General features: G+C 48.9%; 2 protein-coding genes across 6 annotated transcripts in view; both read left to right on the plus strand.

Moving 5' to 3' along the window:
* ZBTB40 (zinc finger and BTB domain containing 40) overlaps positions 1-17,431 on the plus strand; it is a 79,101-nt gene extending 61,670 nt beyond the window's left edge. For all 5 annotated transcript variants that reach the window (XM_067723360.1, XM_067723349.1, XM_067723388.1 and 2 more), the window contains 6 exons: positions 4,834-4,998; positions 7,586-7,800; positions 9,025-9,187; positions 9,892-9,978; positions 11,201-11,427; positions 13,234-17,431. In XM_067723360.1, the coding sequence (XP_067579461.1) occupies positions 4,834-4,998; positions 7,586-7,800; positions 9,025-9,187; positions 9,892-9,978; positions 11,201-11,427; positions 13,234-13,428 (1,052 nt within the window). In that variant the 3' untranslated portion in view covers positions 13,429-17,431. The remainder of the gene's footprint in view (positions 1-4,833; positions 4,999-7,585; positions 7,801-9,024; positions 9,188-9,891; positions 9,979-11,200; positions 11,428-13,233) is intronic.
* The window catches only part of C1QB (complement C1q B chain), a 119,081-nt gene continuing 111,164 nt past the window's right edge, over positions 16,496-24,412 (plus strand). The window contains exon 1 of the mRNA XM_067723412.1: positions 16,496-16,502. The gene's annotated coding sequence lies outside the window, so the exon portion shown is untranslated. The remainder of the gene's footprint in view (positions 16,503-24,412) is intronic.

Below are 24,412 nucleotides of genomic sequence, written 5' to 3' on the forward strand. Positions count from 1 at the left end.
ACCGCCTTCAAGTCTTTACACAAACCTCACGTTCTCCTTTAGGCCTTTCCTGACCACCCTGTGTAAAGTCTCAGTGCCCCAGCCCCAGTTCCCCTGCATTATTTTTCTCCCTCTCACTTATCATAGGATCTATCATCTACGTATTAACTTATTTTGTTTATAGTTAGTCTCCTCCTGTTAGAATACAAGCTCCATGAGGGTAAAGCTCTTAGTCTTTTTTTTTTCCTTCCTTCTGATGTATCTGTGGAACTTAGAATAGTACTTAGCAATAGGAGGTCCTCAATAAACATTTACTGAGTGAATGAATTTATTGAGCATTATTCCAGGCACTAGGGATAGTGTAACTATACACAAGCCCGCGGAGCTAACATTCCAGTGGGTAAAACAGACCATATATATATATGTGTAATATAAATTCAGATAGTAGTCACTGCAATGAGGAAAAATAAAGCAGAATAAGCAGCAGGGGTGGGGATTGGGAACTATTTATTAATATTTGTATCATCAGAGAGAGCAGAGGAGATTTGAGTAGAAACCTGAACACAATGAGAGACAGAACCAATGGAAGATCTAGGAGAAGAACATCACGAGTGCAGAGCACCCCCTCTCCAAGTGGGAACGAATGAGACTTACCTGTTTGAGGGACTGAAGAAAAGTAGAAGGGGCTAAAGCACAGTAAGTGAGGGAAAAGTGTTGAGAGATAAGGTCAGAGAGGTCACCAAAGGGCAGAACTTGGGACTTCCCTGGTGGCGCAGTGGTTAAGAATCTGCCTGCCAATGCAGGGGACACGGCTTCGAGCCCTGGTCCAGGAAGATCCCACACGCTGCGGGGCAACTAAGCCCGTGCGCCACAACTACTGAGCTTGCGCTCTAGAGCCCGCAAGTCACAACTACTGAGCCCACATGCCACAACTACTGAAGCCCACGTGCCTAGAGCCCATGCTCTGCAGCAAGAGAAGTCATCTGCAACAAGAGACGCCACCGCAATGAGAAGCCCGTGCACCACAATGAAGAGTAGCCCCCGCTCGCCGCAACTAGAGGAAGCCCGCGCTCAGCAACAAAGACCCAAAAATAAATAAAAATAAATAAATTTATTTTAAAAAAAAAAGAAAGCAAAAGGCCAGATCTTATAGGATCTTCTAAGCCAAGGTAAGGACTTTGGTTTTTATGTGAGGTGTGTTCGTTTCTATTGCTGCTGTAAAAAATTACCAGGAGCAGTGGCTTAAAACATTGCAAATGTATTGTCTCATCACTTTGGAGGTTAAAAATCCAGAATGGATCTTACGAAGCTGTGTTGGAGGAGTTGTAAAAAAATGTTCAAGTTTGGGGATATGTTGTTGAAAGTGGAAGTGACAGGACTGATAATGGATTAGATGTGGGGTATGAGGGAAAGAGAGGAATTAAGGGTGGCTTTGGGGGTGTTGACATGAGCAGCCAGGTAAATGATGCTGCCATTTACTGAAACGGGGGAAACTGGAGTGTGTGTGTATTTATAGGTGGGTGGGTTGCGGGGGTGGTGGCGGTGGACTCAGGAACTCTGTTTTGGCGTGGTGGTAAATTTGAGCTACTCGGACCTCCAGCTGGACAACTAGGCTGATAGGCAGTGGATATAAGTCTGAAGTTCTAGGGACAGCTGGGAGATAGAGAAGTAAATGTGGGAGCTAGAGAGAATGTGGGAGCTAGCAATGTACAGGTAGAATGTAAGGCTCTGAGATAAGATCATCTAGAAAGTGGAGACAGAGAAGAAGGCCAAAGGCTGAGTCCTGGGCTTCTCAATAATTTCAACTCTTGATTCAAGAAACCCTATTTTTCTTTTTTTTTTTTTACCCTGCTGTACTGCTACTTTATTTTTTACATCTTAGAGTATAATTGCTTTACAATATTGTGTTAGTTTCTGCTGTATAACAACGCGAATCAGCTCTACGTATACATATATCCCCATATCCCCTCCCTCTTGCGTCTCCCTCCCTCCCACCCTCCCTTTCCCACCCCTCTAGGTAGTCAGAGAGCACTGAGCTGATCTCCCTATGCTATGTGGCTGCTTCCCACTAGCTAGCTATTTTACATCTGGTAGTGTATATATGTCCATTGCCACTCTCTCACTTCGTCCCAGCTTCCCCTCCCAGCCCCCTGGTGTCCTCAAGTCCATTCTCTACGTCTGTGTCTTTATTCCTGTCCTGCCCCTAGGTTCATCAGAACCAATTTTTTTTTAGATTCCATATATATGTGTTACCATATGGTATTTGTTTTCTCCTTCTGACTTACTTCACTCTGTTTGACAGACTCTAGGTCCATCCACCTCACTACAAATAACTCAGTTTTGTTTCTTTTTATGGCTCAGTAATATTCCATTGTATATATGTGCCACATCTTCTTTATCCATTCATCTGTTGATGGACACTTAGGTTGCTTCCATGTCCTGGCTATTGTAAATAGTGCTGCAATGAACACTGTGGGACATGACTCTTTTTGAACTATGGTTTTCTCAGGGTATATGTCCAATAGTGGGATTGCTGGGGCATATGGTAGTTCTGTTTTTAGTTTTTGAAGGAACCTCCATACTGTTCTCCATAGTGGCTGTATCAATTTACATTCCCACCAACAGTGCAAGAGGGTTTCCTTTTCTCCACAACCTCTCCAGCATTTTTTGTTTGTAGATGTTTTGATGATGGCCATTCTGACTGGTGTGAGGTGATACCTCGTTGCAGTTTTGATTTGCATTTCTTTAATGATTAGTGATGTTGAGCATCCTTGCATGTGTTCGTTGGCAATCTGTATATCTTCTTTGGAGAAATGTCTATTTAGGTCTTCTGCCAGTTTTTGGAGTGGGTTGTTTGTTTTTTTTGATACTGAGCTGCATGAGCTGCTTGTGTATTTGGGAGATTAATCCTTTGTCAGTTGCTTCGTTTGCAAATATTTTCTCCCATTCTGAGGGTTGTCTTTTCGTCTTGTTTGTGGTTTCCTTTGCTGTGCAAAAGCTTTTAAGTTTCATTAGGTCCCATTTGTTTATTTTTGTTTTTATTTCCATTACGCTAGAAGGTGGGTCAAAAAGGATCTTGCTGTGATTTATGTCATAGAGCGTTCGGCCTATGTTTTCCTCTAAGAGTTTTATAGTGTCTGGCCTTACATTTAGGTCTTTAAACCATTTTGAGTTTATTTTTGTATATGGTGTTAGGGGGTGTTCTAATTTCATTCTTTAACATGTTGCTGTATAGTTTTCCCAGCACCACTTACTGAAGAGGCTGTCTTTTCTCCTTTGTATATTCTTGCCTCCTTTATCAAAGATAAGGTGACCATATGTGCGTGGGTTTATCTCTGGGCTTTCTGTCCTGTTCCATTGATCTATATTTCTGTTTCTGTGCCAGTACCATACTGTCTTGATCACTGTAGCTTTGTAGTATAGTCTGAAGTCAGGGAGCCTGATTCCTCCAGCTCCGTTTTTCTTTCTCAGGGTTGCTTCGGCTATTCGGGGTCTTTTGTGTTTCCATACAAATTGTAAAATTTTTTGTTCTAGTTCTGTGAAAACTGCCATTGGTAGTTTGATAGGGACTGCACTGAATCTGTAGATTGCTTTGGGTAGTATAGTCATTTTCACAATGTTGATTCTTCTATCCAAGAACATGGTACATCTCTCCATCTGTTTGTATCATCTTTGATTTCTTTCATCAGTGTCTTATAATTTTCTGAATACAGATCTTTTGTCTCCTTAGGTAGGTCTATTCCTAGGTATTTTATTCTCTTTGTTGCAATGGTAAATGGGAGTGTTTCCTTAATTTCTCTTTCAGATTTTTCGTTGTTAGTGTATAGGAATACAAGAGAATTCTGTGCGTTAATTTTGTATCCTTTACCAAGTTCATTGATTAGCTCTAGTAGTTTTCTGGTAGCATCTTCAGGATTCTCTATGTATTGTATCATGTCATCTGCAAACAGTGACAGTTTTACTTCTTTTCCAATTTGGATTCCTTATTTCTTTTTCTTCTCTGATTGCCATGGCTAAAACTTTCAAAACTATGTTGAATAATAGTGGTGAGAGTGGGCACCCTTGTCTTGTTCTGATCTTAGAGGAAATGGTAAGAAACCCTTTTTTTCTTAACAAAATCTTATTCCAAAGTGTAACAATATAAAAAATGAAAATGAGGTGGATTGCCCTAGTTGAAGTCACCCCTAGGATCTGGGCTGTCTGGACCCTCACCTTATTGATTTTCCCATTTCTCTATTAGCCCATAAGGGAGACTGAAGGTACATTTGGTCTAGCATTTTTTTTACAAATGCTGATTTTCCAGACTTGCTCTTTACCGGTATTTTCTAATGCTCTCTGGCAGTCTGGTCATTGTATTTTCATTAGTGCATGAGAAAATAGAGGAGCCAAGAGAATCTTTATAGCAAGTCGCTGGCAGAAAGCTCTCATTCTTTTCTGAGTCCATGTCTGTCATTTTTATGTGCAGTTGCATTTCTGCCCTGTATGTTTTTTAAGGGATCCAGGCTCACGTCTTTCTGGGCTCAAGGATATATCTGTTTCCTGGGAATGGAATGAGCTCTTACATACTTGTAGTGGCCAGATTAACAGATGGCTAGTCTTGTGTGATGAGAACTCTGTCCTTATCCCTCAGGGTAGGGAGACACTGATACCCTCCCTGTGTGATCAACTGTGTTTGTGAGGTACCATCTGATAGGATGGCTCAGACCTCTCACCCAGTGTATTACAAATTGCCTCGTGTTTTACTGTCATCTCCCAGATTATGTTTCCCTGCTGTGTGCCTTAGAATGTGATTTTGTTTTTATGAATGCCCTAAATGCTTAGTGCTGCCTCTAATAAACTCACGTATATTTCCAGGAAAAATGTATGCGTGCCAGTACTGTGACGCTGTGTTTGCCCAGTCCATTGAGCTGTCCCGCCACGTGAGGACCCACACCGGGGACAAGCCATACGTCTGCAGAGATTGTGGCAAGGGCTTCCGGCAAGCCAATGGCCTCTCCATCCACCTGCACACCTTTCACAGTATGTACTGAGATTGTGGATATTAGGCACTCAGCACCAGGCCTGGCGCTGGGAAGGCACGCAGCAGTCATAACAGAAGTCATCACTCCACCAGAGCTGGGCCCCGTTCAGTGCCTTCCCCTCTCCTATTCTGCTGCAAAAGCCAGAGTCCCTCATTCCTATTTCAAGAAGAATCCCATTTTAACGTGTCATTGTGTGATTCTCTGTCCAGGCTGTTTCCTTGTCTTCCGTTTTAGCCCACCTGGCTCTTTTTGGCTGACAGAGGCCCATTATGTTTGAAGGAAAGGGTCTCTATAACAGACAGGCTCGCAGAGCACCAGAATATTTCCATTTGTCCGCTGAGCTTCGTTTTCCTACTCCCACTCTCATCTTATGGTCATAACGTGCCTTTCCCCATAGGAGCAGCCTGGACACTTTCTGAGTTAATGTGTACCACTGTGAGTGGTCCCTAGTCATGTTCCCTTAAAAGCCTTCTGCCCAGCATTCTCTTCCAAATGCCTTGTATTTACCCAGTTAGTAGGGTCTGCCCCCATCTTTGTCCCCTTCTACTAGAACTGATACAGACAAAAACACACTTCCATTCAACACACACAGGGGAGGAAGAGGAGATTTTGTGATTCCTTATCACATCATCAGGAAATCGCCAAGGAGGCATCCGCTGGTCACGTCACATCATCTTCAGCTGCTCTTGTTGTAGCAGTCATGTGATCAGCACAGCCCAGCAGGGTGGTTAAGAGCTTGGGCTCTGAAATCACACGGGCCTGGGCTTGAATCTTGACTACTCTGCCATTTACTTCTTTTAGGCCTTAGACAAATTTCTTTACCTTTTTAAGCCTCTTATGCCCCTTCTGTAAGGTAGAGAAAATAGTAACACTACCACATTGGGCTGTTGTGAGAATAAAAGAGGTATCACACGTAAAGCATGAAGCTCCATGCCTGCCACATAGAGAATGCTCAGTAAATGCTAGAGAGTATTGGTGACAAGAGCAGCCTTCTCCAGGGCCACCTGTCACCATAAGAGCCTGCCTTTTTTTTCATGCCATGCACCTTGCATACCCTTCTTCCCTTTTCCCCTCCCTACCTTTGTTTCTCACACACCAGTTCCTAACTGTTGGCAAATACAGTATCTCACAAACATGTGCTTTCTGTCAACACATTCAAGTCTGTTGTCAGCCAGCCAACAAGGCACTTCGCCAGAGCTTGTATGTGCCCAGCATGTGGCTGGGCACTGGGCAATACAGGAAAACATAAAGTGCTGCCCCCCACTCCCCCCAAGGAGTTTACAAGGTTGTCCAGCAAATCCAGTTGCAGTAGACTTCCAGGTGAGTGGGATTTGGCTTGGATCCAGTGCCACAACTTTGAAGTCCTCTCAATCTCTTTAAATGACGTTCCGCTTTAGTCTCCTTTTCCCAGTAGCATCACATGAAGTCAGGAAAGGGGAAGACATTATCAATTTTCAGAATAGAGAAGACCCGAAAAACTTTGCCATGACTTGGAGCGGATCACCCAAAGCAGGCCCAGCATCCAGGCCCCTCTCTCATTGACTGTTCCTTGCCTGTTTCATAGGATCACATCATTGCTTACGGAGAATTCCTTCCGTGTATCTTAAAAGATAGTGTGAAACTGAGATCTCAAGAGCTCACGTCCACAGGGATACTAGTTAATGATGCCGAGTGCTGCTGCGTGTCAGAATCCCTGAATTAGCCTGGATCAGCACACACATAAGATTGGCTGATGGGCTGGGCCTTTCTGTGGGCAAAGGATTTTATTATTCAAATGTTTTACTTTCTGTTACCTTCAGAAAAAGACTGAACTTTCCTGCCACAGGGATGGCAAATGTATTCTTCATCAGTGCTAGTTCTTACTTTTGAGGTCCCACTGAGGAGTTGCCTTGTCCAATTCAGCATGCAGCTCAGAGCATGACCTTGGGAGTGAAAGCTGGGATTGTTACCCAGCTCAGCAATATCATACTTGTGCCATTGGGCACTCTCTAAACCTTGATTTTCCTAATCTATAAAATAGGACTGGTAGTAGAACCTACACATAGGGTTATTGGAAGTTTTAAGTGATTTAATATATGTAGGCACTTAAAACACGCATGTCATATAGCACTTAATAAACATTACTTATGAAAATGTTTTTGTTGTTGAATCTAAAGTGGGGATCAAGGAAGCATTCATCCTCTGCATTGTACTACTGACAAAAAAGGAAATAGTGATGCTTTGGGGAGTATGTGGGAAATCTCTACAGAGAATTAGAAAACCTCAAAACACCCACTGCAGGCAGGGGAAGAGCAAAGGTGATACTCCCTGGAAAGTAGTAAGATGGAATTTAACTTGTAAGATGTAAGATGAGGAATTGAGGTAAACTCATGCTCAGAGGTGGTTAATCCAGAAGCCTCAGAGGAACCCCACCTCCCAGGATGAAAGCAGGAGGTAGTTAGGTGTTGGATGCAGTGATTTCTGGTCCTTCGAGTCTGTCACCCTGCATGACCTCTAAACAGTCTGGCTTCTGGAGCTGCACACAGAAAACCACTTGTCACTGATTGTTGCCTGTGGTGTCTCCCTCCCTCCCCTCATGGAACCAGACATAGAAGATCCATATGACTGCAAGAAGTGCAGGATGAGCTTCCCCACTCTGCAGGATCACCGAAAGCACATCCACGAGGTGCACTCCAAGGAGTACCACCCCTGCCCCACGTGTGGGAAGATCTTCAGCGCCCCTTCGATGCTGGAGCGGCACATGGTGACCCACGTCGGAGGGAAGCCCTTCAGCTGTGGGATCTGCAACAAGGCCTATCAGGTGAGCTCAGCTTCTGCGGGCACCTTTCCCGGGCCCTCATCCGCTCTCCCTTTGGTCTCCCTTGGCCCCCGTGTTTGTGGCTTGCAGAACACCTCTTGTCTCCAGGATATGACCATTTGGCCGGTTCTCATGAAGAATGCAGCTGATAGGTTATTCAGATCCTCTGTGGTGACCTGGTCAGAGTGGGGTCAGTGGGGGAGCTTTAATTGGAGGCAAGAGTTCCTGCACTTCTTCTCTTAGATTTCAGCCTCGTCCTGAACTGAATCCTGCATTTTCCCTGGATATTTACATTCTTTAGAACCTGTTGATCCCACGTGTTGAGGGATGTGAGAATGACACTGGGGTGTGTAACACTACCTGGAATTATCTTGTTTAGCACAATTATTGGTGTTTTTTGGAGGATTTTTTAACTCCTGGGGAAGAGCTCTGCTTTTTTACCTTAGAATTTGCTATGTAATTGAAGGGAAACCCCATACAGATCTGAAAAGAAACCACTTCTTTGAGAAACTCTAAGACCACAGAGAAAAGAATGGCCCTCGCTGGCACCTATAGCATTTGGGTACAGAGAGAGAAACCCAGCAGCTAATTTCAGCTCAACAGAAATTGAGAGCTAACTTTGTTCCAAGCCTTGTGCTGTGACGTTAGGGTTACAGAGCTGGGTAAAACCTGGGCTTGGTCTCTAGGAAACCATGGAATTGTACGGAGAGTGTCGCAGCGCTGCTCTGGAACCCGGGAAGAAGGGGGCACTGGCGTACGGAGTAGGGGTAGCACCTGCCCCTCTCCAGCAGGTTTCCCTACTGCGCCCTGGGCCTCTGACAGGCAGCAAGACAGCTCGGTGGTGAAGCACAGATTCTCCATTCAGAAGGCCAGGGTGTGAATCCTGGTCCTCCTGTTTACTGATCATGTGACCTTGGGCAAGTCACTTCACCCCTCTGTGCCTCAGCTTCCACGTCACTGGAAAGAGCCTAACACCTCCCTCCTAAGCTTGTGAGGAATGGGTTTCTGAAGGCCCCGGCCCTGCCCTGTGGTGACCTCAGTGGATACACAGGTGCCTTGTTCCCATGAGCACCAGCGTCCCCTCGCATGTCAGCACTCACTGTGGTGGGTAAGAGTGTGACTCCAGGTCCATAAGCTTCCCTGGGAGCGCTTTTCTCTCCTGAGGCTTTGTGAACTCTCCAGCTTGCTGGAACATCCAAGATCTAACATTTGCCACATTCCTTTTAGCAATTGTCTGGTTTGTGGTACCACAATCGGACCCACCACCCTGACGTGTTTGCTGCTCAGAACCATCGATCTTCCAAGTTCTCATCACTCCAGTGCAGCTCCTGTGACAAAACCTTTCCCAACACCATTGAACACAAGAAGCACATCAAAGCAGAGCACGCAGGTGAATTGGGGTGCCCTGGACTGGGAGTGGGGGCTGAGGAGTGGAAGGGGCTTGGTGACGTAGCATCCTGGGTTCTAGCCCTAAATCCCGACTTCTAGTGCTAGAGTGTGGTGTGCTGCAGTGACACCCTCTTCCTCCCCAGCACACCGGCAGGTGCCACGTCAGTCCATCAGTAACACTAGCTTGAGTAGCAGTAGTTCTTGCAACTGGAGACCTAGAGCAGTGTGACTCTTGCCAGCCTCGGTGGTGATTGGTCGTGGCATGTGGGAAGGGTGGCACACAGGCCAGGGTGGGAGTCCTAACTCTAGCTGTGTGACCTTGGCAAGTGACATCTCTCTCTGAACCTGTTTCCTTTTCTTCAGAAAGTCAATTATTCATACCTGTGTTACAGATAAATTGGGGGATAATCACAACAACTCGCAGTTATGAAGTGTCTCCTGAGTGCACGGCACTGTGCTCAGCACCCACGTGTGTTTTCTCCTTTAATTCTCACAACAACCCTCTTTGCGTCCGGGCACTTGGATCCGGATCTGGTGCTCTTTACCACAGATTGCACTAATGTAGCATAGGCATCAGGTTCCTGGCACTTCGTAGATGCTCGCTAAGTGTGAGCCGTCACCCCGCCCCCAGCCCTGTTACTCCCCAGGCTCAGAGAATCTTCCTTTTGTTCTCTCCCACCACTTCTTTCCTCGTGTGCTTCTCAGATATGAAGTTCCATGAATGTGGCCAGTGTAAGGAGCTCTTCCCCACGCCAGCTTTGCTGCAGGTTCACATCAAGTGCCAGCATTCAGGTCAGTGCCCCTTCCAAGATGCTCCTGAGCTGCACTGCCCAGGGATGGGTCTCGTCTCCACCACCCACAGCTGCGCGACCCAGGCTAAGTAGCAGCTAACTTGGCCTCAGTTTCTTCATCTACAAAACAGGGACGGTTGCAGTACCTACGTCATAGGGGAACCGTGAGAGTTGAATATGTTAATACACAGAAAACACTTAAGGCCTGGCACCAGTAAGCATCTCGTAAGCGTTACCCATGATTATCATTGTTCCTGCTATACCTTATCAAATCTAAAATGCCAGTTCTATAAGAGGCACCATTTTTAATGAACCATTAAGAAAGGAAAACTGCTGCCAGTTAAACTATGCTTTCTTGTCACTTAGAGTTTGCAGGTTATCCTAAGTGCTGCTTTGGACTTAATTTGATGTAGATTGTATGCACTCTTGTATGCATACATAAAAAAAGGAAACGTAAGAAATAAGTTGATCAACGTAAGAATTCAGCTTCCCAGAGTAGCTCTCAGTTCACATTGTTGGCGTGAGTGTTATTCCACGTGGTGTTGCCCTCCACCGTCAAGAGCATTGGTGATGGAGAGCACGGTAAGGTGGTTTTGGTCTCTCGAGCATTAGCAAAACTAGTCTTCTGATTCCTGCTTTGGGAATGTAGCTGAACATCCAACCCTTACCTCCTCCCTCTAAACCGTTTGTTTCCTGTGAGTTTAAAACATGCACCGCTCCTGTCTTAGGGCTTTTCTTTCAGACTGTGGACATGCATTCTGCAAGTCTTGATGCTGCCCCTTTAGATGTCCGTGCAAGTGCACTTGTTGACAATTACACCCACCTCCATGGCCTGTAACAGTAGTAAGATGCCATTGATCCCATTTCAGAGATGTTAAAAGGTGCTTCTTAGAATTGACGAAATAAACATTGTCAGCATCATTACAGTTGAATGAATAATGGACTTTGGCAGAGGCAGATTTCGCCTGAATCTGATGCTAATGAAGCTGTGCCTTGGAGCCTTGCACTTGGTGGGACCCTTCCAAAGATCTGCCCCAATCCTGTATGTGTAATTCTGTATCAGTCTTCCTAGAGAGGGCTCCCCAAATTGTACACGCTCCAGGCCCCACAGGAGCTGAAGAGCTGCCTCTGGACCTGCCTGTGCTCCTCGCCCCCGCTTGTACCTTCCTCTCCCCTCCCTCCTCTCGTTTCCCTCAGTCACTCCCTCTGTCCCCTTCCTCCAGGGTCACAGCCGTTCCGGTGTCTGTACTGTGCAGCCACTTTCCGCTTTCCCGGGGCGCTGCAGCACCACGTCACCACTGAGCACTTCAAGCAGTCGGAGAGCACCTTCCCCTGTGAGCTCTGCGGGGAGCTCTTCACCTCCCAGGCCCAGCTGGACTGTCACTTGGAGTCTGAACACCCAAAGGTGACGGGCACTGAAAGCCAAGTGGCCGCCTCACAGATGGTGCAGGTGATTCTGGGGCCATCAGATATGAGGGTGCTGACACGGGGTCCCTGAGGCTTCTCTGGAGGCAGTCCCATCACGACACCTAGGCTTTCTCCCCGGGGCTCTCAAAGGGCCCCGTGAGTGATGCATTCATGACCAAGAGGATCTTGCAGAAGAGTCTCTCTGGACCTCTTACCAAACAGAACAGAAAATTCTAGCCTCCTGGTAACCACATGTGAAATGGCCCCTGAGTAGAGGGAAGCTGGAACAAGAATTTTCAAAAGCAGAATGACATTGGCCTCTCCTCCCAATTCACACACTCCCTCACCTTCTGCAGAACACCATGGGATGTAGTGAGAGTTGCAGGAAACCTTGGAGGAGCGTAGATGAGCTCTTTGTTGAGACCACCTTCAGCTGAAATGCTTTGGTAACTCCTCTGGGCTGGGCACAGGGCACATTTGAACGTCTGGGCTTCTCACCTTTACCTGGGTGTAAAGCCCCCCCTCTTCTGATATTTCAAGGGTACGCTTGCTCCAGCCCCTCTCTGTGTCTCTAGTTCTATTACTGCCTTCCCGTCTTCTCCAGAGAGGGTGGGCAGGAAGGGAAAAGAAACTCCATTCTGTTGATTGACAGTAATTTGTGAATGGATGGGAGAGGAACTGTGAGCTGGCTGGGCCGCCCCCCGTCCTGTCCCTTAGAGCAGCCCCTTATAGCCGTGTTCTTACAGGCCTCTGTGGGGAGCAGAGGGCAAGTCAGGCGGCCAGGCCTCTGGGTGCCAATCCTGCTGCCATTTCAATGAGAACAGCGCTGCTATTATCTTTTTTATATATTAGGATTCTGGGTAAGATGTCCTTTGGGGCGAAAAAAATATTCCATTGCTAAAAGAAAAAGAAAAACAGTTTGAAAACTGCTGTCCTGGATGATTTTTTATTGAACATCACAATTGGTCTCTTCACTCCTACAGCAGAGACATGGCTGAGCTTGGCATCTCCATTTCTGCCCACTCAGGTCTAGTGGAAAGCACTTTCTGCTCTCGGCAGCTCTCAAGATCCAGGGTTGCTGTGCCCTCTGCGGGCGCTCTGTATTGAAAACATCCAGCTGTTCCGAGCTCCATGGCTCAGAAACATCAACTCGGAGGTTCAGGCAAGAACTGGGTGTACTTAACCAGACTAGTTCTCCCTGAGATGGGAAAGTCATCTTTAACAGATGCTGCAGATTTGGAAGGGGTGTGTGTGGCCTGTGGAGGAGAGAAGCCAGTGCCCTCCAGCCTGGTGAGCTGCGTGAGGGAGCTGACAGAAGCCACATTTTGTCTACCCGTTCTTCTTCCTGTAGCCATTAGCTCTGTAGCCACGTAGCCTCCAAGTAAGGCTCTTAGCCTGATCAAGGTCCAGACATGCCACCTTTGGCAACCCGAGGCTTCTGGTAAACCACTCCCATTTCCATGGTTCAAGCATGACACGAACCACTTTGATTCAGTAGCATTCCTTTCACACGGCACTTACTTCTGCAGTGTAATCCTCAAGACAGGAAAACCCAGTGTGAGAAACTGAGCCCGCGTTCACTGGTGTGTAATCAGAGTCCAGGCACCCTGAGGTGGCGTACGGAGCTAAATTATAGCAGTTTGGCACAGAGTTACTTAACTTGTTAGCCTGCCTTCTCTTTTGCATCAGTGGTGTGTTAGACTTGCCTCTTCCCATTAAGCACATGTAACTGCTGTCCTCTGGTGAAAACATAAATATCATCATTACAGCGTGAGATGAAAACCATGTAAGTTCTGGGGAGCCAACTGTGGACACTGCCCAGAGCAGCCTCACCGTCTTTCCCTTTCAGGTGATCCAAACCCCAGAGCCGGTGGCCCAGACGGAGCAGGTGATCACTTTGGAGGAGACCCAGCTTGCTGGTTCACAGGTGTTTGTGACGTTGCCAGATTCGCAGACATCCCAGACCAGCTCTGAGCTTGTGGCAGTGACCGTGGAGGACTTGCTAGACGGTACCGTGACCCTAATCTGTGGAGAGGCCAAGTGAGTGGCTGCTCATCGTGGAGGGTCCTACGTTTGCAATAGAGAGAATGCTCCACACTTGCCTTTTGCCCTTCCTCCCTCGATGTCCTGAGTATTGAGCATCTTAGCTTAGCACCAACCTAAGTGGTCTCACTTGGGAAACGGACAGAAGCATCATGGTTCTCATAAAACCAAGTCTGAGTCATCAACACCAACGCGACCGCCCTCCGTAGCAGGCAGGCCTGTTCCTCACAGGCCTGCTGCTGTGGCCTCTCTGACACTGTCCATCCCCAAGTGGAGTATAGCTTCTGAAATAGAGCCTGAAAGAGCAGTGGGATAGGAGCTGGTGACCAGAGTAACCAGAGCGGTGTGATGTGCTGGCAGCCCTCAGCATGCAGAGCAGCAGTTCAGTGCAGGACAGTGGCCCACAGAGTGGGGTTGCAGGTGCTGCCAGTGCCTTCTGGCCATTTAAACATGAGAGAAAATAGGGGGCTTCCCTGGTGGCGCAGTGGTTGAGAGTCCGCCTGCCGATGCAGGGGACACGGGTTCGTGCCCCGGTCCGGGAAGATCCCACATGCCACGGAGTGGCTGGGCCCGTGAGCCATGGCCGCTGAGCCTGTGCGTCCAGAGCCTGTGCTCCGCAAGGGGAGAGGCCACAACAGTGAGAGGCCCACATACCGCAAAAAAAAAAAAAAAAAGAAAGAAAAGCACCATCAGACCATCTGGGGATTCCCAGCCTTGAGCACACTCAGCACCTTCCTCACGTCTGTCATCCTTCCAGCCTCCTCTCATGGTGGCAGTAGGACAGGTAGCAGCATGCTGACACAGGAAGGCTTCATTTCCATGCTGAGTCCCACCTTGTCAGTATAGTCAGCCATTCCCAAAACAAAGCCTTTGGAGTGTTTCTTCTGGGAGTGTTCAGTGTGAGGCCATCTAGCTGCAAACCGTCTCTGCCTTACCAGGAAACTCTTCATGGTATTCTGCACCTGAGGCTGGTTCCCATAGCTTTTCTGTGGTGTCCTCAATCCCCTTTCCCTAATCAAAGCCTAAAGCTTCTACCCAACCTGGAGGCCTCGTCCCCTCCCTGAGGAGCACGTGATACATGTAACGTAGCAGTGAACCAGCGCCAGGTGGAGTAGCACCCGTGGTGGCCCCTGAGGCTTCCTCCTGCCAGGGTCTTCCCTGCCTGTGAGTAGCCTGTTGTCTGAGCTCTTTCCAGCTGCCACTGTGACTGCAGGTCAGTGATCCTTTGGAGTCTGAATTTTACAAAGCTTTTTCATCTTCAATTCCTAAAATATAATCTGATAATTAATGGTTTATGGAATCCATTATGAAGTGCAATTAGATGGAAGGAATGACTAGCATTTATCTTCCTTTCCCTGATGGCAGAAGGTTGAAGTCTGCTAGGGCAGTGTTTACACACCCAGCACGGCTCCCTGCCACCTTGTGTGGTTGACCCCCTGCGGAAGGTACTGCCCAGTTAGATCACTCACCCTCAAAATACAGGCTGGCAGAAGACAAGGCCACCCCTTCTTTCTAAGCACATTTCACATCACCAGGTACCAGCAGGGGAGGGGTCGATCTGGGTCATGGTCGCTACTTCTGTCGCCATCACACGTTGCCGGAAGGGCAGAAGGTGGGACCTTAACACTGCCAGTGTGTCTGCTGGCATCCATCCTGCTCTGTGCAGGCAGCTGGGCCAGCTCACCCCGCCTCCAGTTGTGTGCTCATTTTATGTGCAAATCACTTGAGCTTGTCGGCTCGGGGATCGTCCCATTCTGAAGTAAATGAAGTTTTCAGAGGCCAATAACTGACCAGAAGATGGTGCTCAAACCTTTAAGACTTTGCCTCCCTGTGAGGCCCTCACTGCTTCTCTACCAAGGCCGTCTCTGTCTTCTTAAGGGTTTTCAGTTCTGTGAGCTGTCGGACCGGGATTGCTCTTGATCAGCAAGTGATGAGATGGCACTGAATCTCCCCTTAGCACCAGATAAAACCCATTGAAAGAGTGGAGCAGCCCTGCTTACAGGGCACGGAGGCCAAGCCCGGCAGATAAGAGTGCATGGGTGGGTGGGAATCGCAGCGTTATCAAAACTTCTTCCAGCCAAAAAAAACAAAATAAATTTAAAAATTAATTGCTGAGGACCTGTAGGGGAAAGTGATTTTTCTTTTTAAAAAGTCTTCTGAATAAAGAAAGCTATAAGCTTTAAACCCAACTTCCAGATCCTTTCAAGTACTGAGGCACCCTTTCTCAGGTTGCTGGTGGAGACCCAGATCGTGGCAGGACACTCGTTTTCTTCAGAATCACCAGACTCACAACTCACTTTGCCAAGAGCAGACAGAGCAGTGGGATATGCTGCCGGCTGCACCCTCACCCTGTGGCACAGCCAACAGGAGCACGAGGCCTGTGCTGGTTCTGGTCAACATGAGCGAAAGGTCCGCCCCGAATTTCGTCTCTGCTCCGAGTGGGCCTCGGCAAGCTGCTGCGCCAACAGCGCTTTCACAGCGCTGCTGCCTAGAGACGCCCAAGCCTGGACTTTATCGTGGGAAGACTTTTTCTAGCCCTACTTGGCCACTTTATTCTTTTCTCCCACTTCTGCCCAAGAGACCTTTTGCATTGCTGCCACGGAGGACATGTTACCGGGGTCCCCTTGTCCACATCACTTGCTCTCATGTGGCAGTGGTGGTCTCTGCCTTATTGCCGTGGTGCTGCCCTTGTGGCCTCAGGGCTGAACCCTGGGGGCACTGGCAGTGGTGTAGAGGAGTCTGTGGACTGCTTGGAACGCATATTTATTCAGTAAGACCCCAACTCTTCTCTGCCTCCAGAGCTTATGAAACACCTGGTGAGGAGAAAAGGGCAGACAGATTCCAAGCTGGAGTCTGATTCCGTGGGGACCACTTACGGAACGGCATTTGCCCATCCCTGGTGAGTGAGACAGACAGCAGATAGATGGCTCAAGAGCGAGGATCGCTCTGGGAAGATGGGACTGTGCAGTGTGTGAGCAGAGCCTGAGGGGCAGCAAAGGGGCAGAGACTTGTTTATTTTATAAAGCCTGAGTCCAGCAAGTGCCGCAGTCTACTGTGTGAATGCCAGGTTCCCTGGTCATTCATGTCCTCTGAGGAAGCTGTCTGACTCTCCCCTCCCACCAGCCATGGAGTGTATTTCAGCTTCATCCCCCAGGGAAGAGCCCTGAGAGTCGCGGACTGAGGGTGAAATAGATCCAGTCAAACAGGGGTAAATGGGGAGACAAAGGCCCTGTTCTCTGCTCATGGTGTAAATCGAGGAGAAAGATGAGATGGGCCCAAAGAGTTTCTCTACCCCAGGTGATGTTGCGGTCACCATAGGCTGATTACTTATTAATAATATGGGGCGGGGGATTTAACTCTCATGTGCCTGAGATCTAAGAACTGACTAAGGGTTGGAGGAGCTGCAAGCCTTACCTAGCATGGTTCTAGGGAACAAGCAATATTTCTATTAAATTGGGACTAGGAAGTTGGACAGTGGTGGAGAAAATCCTGGGATGCTTTAACCAGTCCTCCCAAAGGAAGACTTCAGCAGCCCCTGCCCTGCTCCACTTGGCCTAGTGTATTGCAGGGATACTTGGGAAGTAGGGAGAAAGTGGGAGTGAAAGAAAAATTAGGGGTTGAAGGGAGTATTTTGTCGCCATGGAAAACCTTGGGGCTGGTAGGACCTGGGCCAGAAGCACAGCCAGAACTCAGAAACTTGCTATATCTGTGACTTGGCCTGTAAGGAAGGGAGAAGTTGCTGTGCTTCGGGGATTACATTGTTGGGGAAAAAAAGAAAAAAAATTATCCCATCAACTAATTTAGATTGCTTCCAAATCATGGAAATGTTGCATCATTTCCCTTACAAAGGCCAGTCACACCTGCTACCACCCACGGTCAGGACAGGGTGCACATGTCAGGCCAGGTCAGCCAGCACACTATGGCTGTTTAAATTGGATTACAAACCATTGTTCGTGTTCAACTTGCACTACTCTATGTAAATAAAATATGTACTTTGAAAAAAATCATGCTGCATGAGTTTCAAATGGACTGTGATGCTATAAACCTGTTTTCTCTTTGGTTCTGGGCAGCTGTCAGATGGGACCAGGCTTGATAGGCCTGGTTTCCTAGGGGCTATTGTGTACCTGCGGGCCTTGTTAGCATGGCCTGGGAAGGACAAAAAACTCTCCTGTCGTGTGGAGCCTCATTTTTCTAAACCCTCGTTCCCAGGGAGCAAGTGTGGTGCAGGGTTTCAGAGACAGGCTTTGGTGTCCAACCTGGGTACATCCCAGCTATGCCACTTTATGACTGTGTGACCTTGGTGAGATACTTATCCTCTCTGAGCTCCCTCCTTCCAGCTCCCGTTCACAAATGGAGGAAATTATTGTATTTACCCCACAGAATTGTAGTACTAATCAAAAGCCTAGATTTAACGTTTGGTGTTTGAAATTTGGTGTTGAAAATTTTAGTTGTAATTAATAAAGTCCTTCACATACAGGTCAGCCATTCCCTACACTTTCTAGCACTGGGAAGATTGTTCATTCCTGCACCTTTACGTGTCTTGTTCATTCCTATACCTTTACGTGTCTCTCATCTTCCTCTCTCTGTCTGCATCCTTAGGGATCTTTATAACAGCACTTTTCGTTTATCTCTTGAATCTCAACTGCCCCCAAAGCACAAAGTGCTCAGCAGATAACTGTAAAATAAGCAGAAACTTTTCATGGTGAACAGCTGAAAATGTCATGTTGCTGACAGCCAACAAAGAGACAAGAGAGGCAGACACACGGATAGGATGTGCGTAATTTCTGCAGTAAGAGTCCTGCAGGTAAGGCCAGGGGCGGGGGTGTCATATACTGCAGCCCCTAAGCTCAGGTCTGCCCTGAGGCAGGGCTGGGGGTGACTCTGCTCACTTCTCCTGGGACAGTCCTAACCCTTGCCCAGAGCCCACAGGACCTTTAGGAAGTATGCCTTTCTGCCTAAGTGATGTCTTTGGAGAGGGGCTGGAGTGTCGTATCTGGAGCAATAATCCTGAGTGTCCCAGGCAGCTGGGCTCCGGCCATGAAACTGTGTGTGTACAGAGGTGAAGTGCTGCTGTGGGTCAGGAGTGATTGAGCAGAGGTAGGAAATGGGCCGAGCGATTCCCTGGTGGTGTAGTTACCTTAAGCCTGGGCCAGGGGGCTGGCTGCAAGAGGCAGAGCAGCGTGGTGCAAAGTGCACGGGCTGGGGAGCTTCCCAGCCCCCCCTCTAAACAGACTGTGACCTTGGGGTAGTCATCCCTAATGATGACAGTGAGGAGGACAGGCAACATTTGTAAAATGGCTAACAGTATAGATGCTTTGTAGATGGTGTGTGTTAGTGTTTCTAACACTTTAAAAGAACCTGAGGGAAGAGGGCAGAGAAGGGCAGGAAAGGAGGATGCCTGATGTATCCTAAGATAAAGGGCCTGGGGTGGAGGCTAGGGGAGCCCCAGACCAAGGTCAGATGGAGCTCTCTGGGCTGCATTATATATAATAATCCAGAGCCTCTGTCCCAGGCCAGGGTGGATGGTGATAAGAGGGGGGACAGGACCTCCTGGGTTGGAGCCAGACTCTCAGAGCTCCTTGGTGCCACAGCTGAGGGGTCATGTCCGAGGAAAGACACAGACTGGATGTCAGGCGGGAGCACACCCAGTGAGAGCCAGGGAAATGGAAGCACTACGTTTGTGATGATTTCCGGCCTTCCTACCTTGCCTCTGGAGCTTTCAGATTCATTGTTTATCTTCCCCTCCATGAGCTGGTACTCGGGCACGTGTTTGGGTGAAAAAAGAGAAATAGCTTATGGCTCAATGTGGACTCGTCCTAGACCTTTGTTGGGAAACACTCCAGGACTCAAGCTTTCACTGAGAAGAGAGGATCTAGGACATGGGCTTGGAAGCTGCGCTCACCTTCTGGTGAATGTTCTCCAGGCTTTTCCTTGTGCATCTGTCCCGTCCTCTGCTCTGTCACACAGTGCTACCAGAGCAGAGGTCCCACGTCCACTAGACGCTTGTCTCCCTGACATACCTGGCACCAGACAGTGAGCCTGGGGAGCTTGGCAGGTGTTGCTGCCGTTCAGCCAGGAGCGGGCAGTGCTGCTCCCGCCAGCCCTCATGCGCTTAGAGCCCAGCTTCCACCTCTCACCCTGGCCAGCGAGCAGGTTCCCAGGTTCCCTGTGGGCTGGTCCATCAGAACATCCTCCTTTCTTTGTGCTCTGAGGAGAGCGTAGCAGAAGGCTAACAGCAGCTAGCTGGGCCCAGAGCTTCCCAGCTTTTCTGATCAAACACCACTCCTGCCGGCTCTTCTTGCACTGGTTCCCCCAGCGCAGACCAGAAACAGCTGGTCAAACACATCAGTCCAGGGACCCACAGCCCTCTCCAGGGGAGATTTCATAGGCCTGCCATCAGGAGGGTCTGATAAAAATGTGCAGGGGGTGGGGAAGGGGACCCATGAGGCTGGCACAGGGCCAAACGGCTTTTCACTCCATTTAAGGTTGAAAGCTCTGTGCTCCACGCAGGGTCCAGACCAAAGCTAGCATTTCCAGAGAGGCCAGGGCTAGAGCTGCCTGTGAGCCCAGGGAACTGAGGGGAAATGTGCATGCATGCATGACTCTGGCGGGGTGAGAGAGATGTCAGGTAAGAGTGCGTGTGGGTTTGGGAGCATGGGATTATTAGATTGTCACGGGATGATTTAAGATCCTTCCTCGCTAAACTGTGACCCTTTCAAGGGCAAGAACCGTGCGTTATCCTTTTAGTTAACACACGCACACACACACGCACACACACACACACGCAGTTAGCCCGGCACAGAAGGTGTCTTTTAGTCCTGAAGTTCTGGAGTCTCTGAGGTCCTATTATGTGCGTGGACCCATGCCCAATGCTGTAGAGGTTGGGGCCATATCGGGCTAAAATAGTGTGTGATGTCTGCTTCTAGGGGACTGTTAACCTGGTTGGCTAGGCAAGGGTTGTCTATGAGAAACAAGTACCAAAAACACCATTCCAGGGACTTCCCTGGTGGCGCAATGGATAAGACTCTGTGCTCCCAATGCAGGGGGCCCAGGTTCAATCCTAGTCAGGGAACTAGATCCCACATGCAAGCCACGACTAAGAGTTCGCATGCCACAACTAAGGAGCCCGTGTGCCGCAACTAAGGAGCCTGCCTAACGCAACTAAGATGTGGCACAACCAAATAAATAAATATTAAAAAAAAAAGCACCGTGCCAATCCAAACGCACAACCTAAATACCTATAAATGCTGTGTTTCTTTTTTATTTTTGTCTTTTTTTGGGGGGAGGAGGATTAATATTTTTGAGAAACAGTCTCATAATTAATAATTACTGTTATTAGGTGCTTACTACGTGTTGGATACTAGGCAAAGAGCTTTATGTAATTTTTATTTCACCAACACCATGATGTAGGTACTGTTACCCCACGTTACAGGCAAGGAAACCTACACCAGAAAAGCCACTTGACAGTTAAGTGGCCAGTGAGCTGCACAGCTGGGATGTGATCCAGGCTACCTGACTCCAGGGCTTGCTCTTAAACACCAAGCTACATTCAAGCATTTCTTGCTTAATACCCAGGTAGCCAGAAAATACCTAGGCAGCCATACTTCCCAGTCCTTCAGCCACGGGTCTGTGCCACCTGGGCTGTTGTCATGGACCTACCACGTCTCCCAGCCTCCTCTCTCCTTCCTCTTCCCCTCTATCCATCCTGCCTGAGACAGCCCGCCAGGCCTGAAACTTTGCTTTTCTCAGCTGGAAATGTGTCCAGTAGCAGCAGGAGTCGTGTTCTTTGCCTTGTTTGGGGACTAGATTGTTTGTGGCCTGGGAACTGTCACTTTTGGGGGCCCCACTGCCCCTCACAGTGTCACCCATCCTCAGTTGACCCTTGATGGCTCGGGCGGGGCTCTTCCTTAGAGTCAGAGGACAGCTACAGGTCCTGCCTCGGCTCCCACTGAGCCCAGCTTTGGGCCTGGCCCAAGTGGGTGAGGGTGGTTCCCCACCAGGCAGCTCAGGGAAGCATCTTGGCCTCTCTGCCTTCCCCATCTCTCCTCTTATCCTGGGCTCCTGAAGGAAAAAACGTTTTCTAGAAGAGCAGTCATTTCATTGGAGAATACAGGATCAGAAGACAATATAAAATGCCGTGGTTCAGGGTCCTGTTTTAGAGTATTCAGATCTGAGTTCAAATCCCTGCTCTGTCCCTTGTTAGATGTGTGCTTTGGGCACGTTAACTTTTCCTTGATTTTTTTTTTCTTATCTGTAAATTGGAGGTAATAAAAACTCTAAGAATTGTGGAAATTAAAAGGAACACGTGTAAGACTCTGGTGTAGATCATAGCATGTAGGAAGTGCTCAATAAAAATGATACCACTCATGTTATCAAGGGGCCCAAAGCCTCGGGTGGTCCCTGTCCCAGTGTAGAGACCCCACTGGGTGCTTCTGAAGCTCAGGTAGGGTGGACTTCTGTGAGGGAGTGGAAGCTGAAAAAGAGGGCCAGCCAGACAGAGTCCCTGGAGGGCAGGGCCTGGTATTAGCCGTCTCTCCATCCCCCATTTCCTTGGTGTCTGGCACCTGTCTGGTGTCCAGGGAACACCTGCTTTATGACTGCTGAGCAGCAAACCCAGGAGCAGCGCTGGGCTCTGGAGGCCTGGGACCTCGGAGCCACCTGGAGCGAGATCCTGCAGCCCAAGGGACACGTCACAGATGGAAGCGGACTTCCTAGATGTGACCTAGCCGTGTGGCCCAAGCGGGCTTGGTGTCTTTTTCGGGCATCAGCAGAACAGGCTTTCTTGACCCACTTGGTGCCCCCATTTCTGTCCCAACCTGGTCTCTTGGCTTGGAGCAGGAGGGGTTTCACCTGGTGGGAGCAGGGCTCTCCGGCAAGTGGAGCACAGAGAGGAGTGGAGGTGGCAGGTGCTTGGCTCAGCTGGGCCTCCCTCGTTTTGTACAGGAGCAGTGGTCCCGTAATGCCTTGCTCTTGAGTAGCACTCTGCTGCTTTCAGATACATCATTGATCCTCTCAGTAATGTGAAAGTTTACAGTATCTTCATTGTTACCCTTTTACAGTGAAGGCGTTTAGATGCGGCCTCCTCTGAAGACTTAAGGGTCCTCAGCTAGTGATAGGTGGGATTGCAGTCCAGTTTTGACACCAGATGGAGGCTTTCCCCATCTCACTGTGCTGTCCCTGCGACTCTATAGTCCGCACACTTCAGAGCACTTGCAATCATTTACTTGCTTGACCGGCACCATTGCTCTGAGACTGGAGGGGTATGGATTATTAGTTTGCAAATGAAGAAATTGAAGTTCCAGGAGGTGACGTCACTTGGTCACGTGGTAAGTCTGTAGCAGAAATGCAGTCAGAGCTGCTGGGCCCAGCATTACATCCACGCTGCAAGAAAGAGCACAACTGAGGCCAGGTGAGGGAGGAGACTCAGGGCTCAGCCAGAGTGCTCGCAGCAGGGACGGGCTGAGCGCCCCTTGTGGCCCTCTGCCCCGCCAGGCCGTGTGTGCAGCATCCCCCGTGCAGGCGCCACGTCCACGTTCAGGGCACAGGTGAGCACTGTCCAGGAGGACTCCCTGTGATGAGGGAAGCGGTCTACCCTGCACCGTGCCATGCGGGAGCCACTAGTCAGATGTGGCTTTGAGCACTTGAAACATGGCCAGTGTGACTGAGAAGCCGAATTTTACGTTTTAATTTAAATAGTCACGTGTGGCTAGTGGTGATCGTCTGGATGGCATAGAACTAGCTGGAGGCCCGGGGATGAACGTCATATGGCAAGTGGCTGAGCCTAAATTCAAACCCAGGTCTGTCAGACTCCGAAAACCATGACCTTTCCCCAGTGCCGTGTCAGGAGGGAGGTGCACGTGAGTGAGTGGTAGACGTTGGCTGCGGGGCTCAGAACACTTAATTTCGTTCAGTAAGGCTGTCCCTTGCTTTACACTCATATGGTTAGTGCCATCGCTGCTCTGTGCCCCCCCATCTTCATCCTCGTCGTCATCTCCACCGTTTATTGTACCAGGGGCTCTACTCCATCGTGACTGATGCTGCTAATTCCTCCACAGTGACGTTACTGTTACCCCATTCCACAGACGAGCACGCTGATGCTCAAAAGGGTTGAGAAACTTGTCCAAGCTGGGTAACCTCTTGCTGGAAGAGTCACGCTGGTATAATAAATACAGAATGCCCAGTTCTTACTCCTGTTTCTCTCCAGCTCTAGACCAGAGCTAAACTGAAGTTAGAAGGTGCCACGGAGGCAGCCAGGAAGCCCTCTCCCTGTCCTGTCCTTGAGAAGACATTGCACTGAGCACGCTGCCTGGGCACCAGCCACTGTCCACACAGGAGGGGGGCGCCAGGGGCCACGCATGCTTTGGGGGGACAGGCTCACCTTTGTGTGTCTGTGGCTTTCTGACAACTATTGTAGTGGAAGGCACTGGCCTCAAAACACATTTTTTTAAAAGCCTACCACAATCTTAAATGCAAGTTTTGTTTCTCTTGGAGCTAATAAGATATGTGGCAACGTGCCAGCACGTTTATAATGAGAGTCATGGGAAAACTAAGTTCCTTGTCACTCACGAGCTGCGTGACCTTGGACAGGTCTCTTCAGCCCCACCCACCCCAGCGAGTGGATTAGGTGACCTCTAAGCGCCCTTCTCCAGTGTCCTATGATTCCCACAAGTAGTAGAGAAATCAGGATCTGGGCCTGACCCTACTGCTTTCACATTGTGTGACTTACCTCTGAACCTCTGGTTCCTCACCTGTCCTGGTGCTGACCGCACAGCGCCGTGAGGCCTGAGCTGGACAAGGGGCTGCCACGTGGCGAGTGTGCAGGGAAGGCCCTGATGGGCTTCAGGGCTGCACGCACAACACCCAGCAGTACCTTGTCACCCCACTCTCAAGGAAGAGAAGTTGGAAGAAGGGGAACGTGTCCTCTTTGGGCCAAGACGCTGGCACAGGTGCCAAGAGCTATACCAAAGAGAGCCTCCTGTGGCACC

Source organism: Pseudorca crassidens, chromosome 2 (assembly GCF_039906515.1).
Source record: "Pseudorca crassidens isolate mPseCra1 chromosome 2, mPseCra1.hap1, whole genome shotgun sequence".
NCBI classification, from domain to species: Eukaryota; Metazoa; Chordata; class Mammalia; order Artiodactyla; family Delphinidae; genus Pseudorca; species Pseudorca crassidens.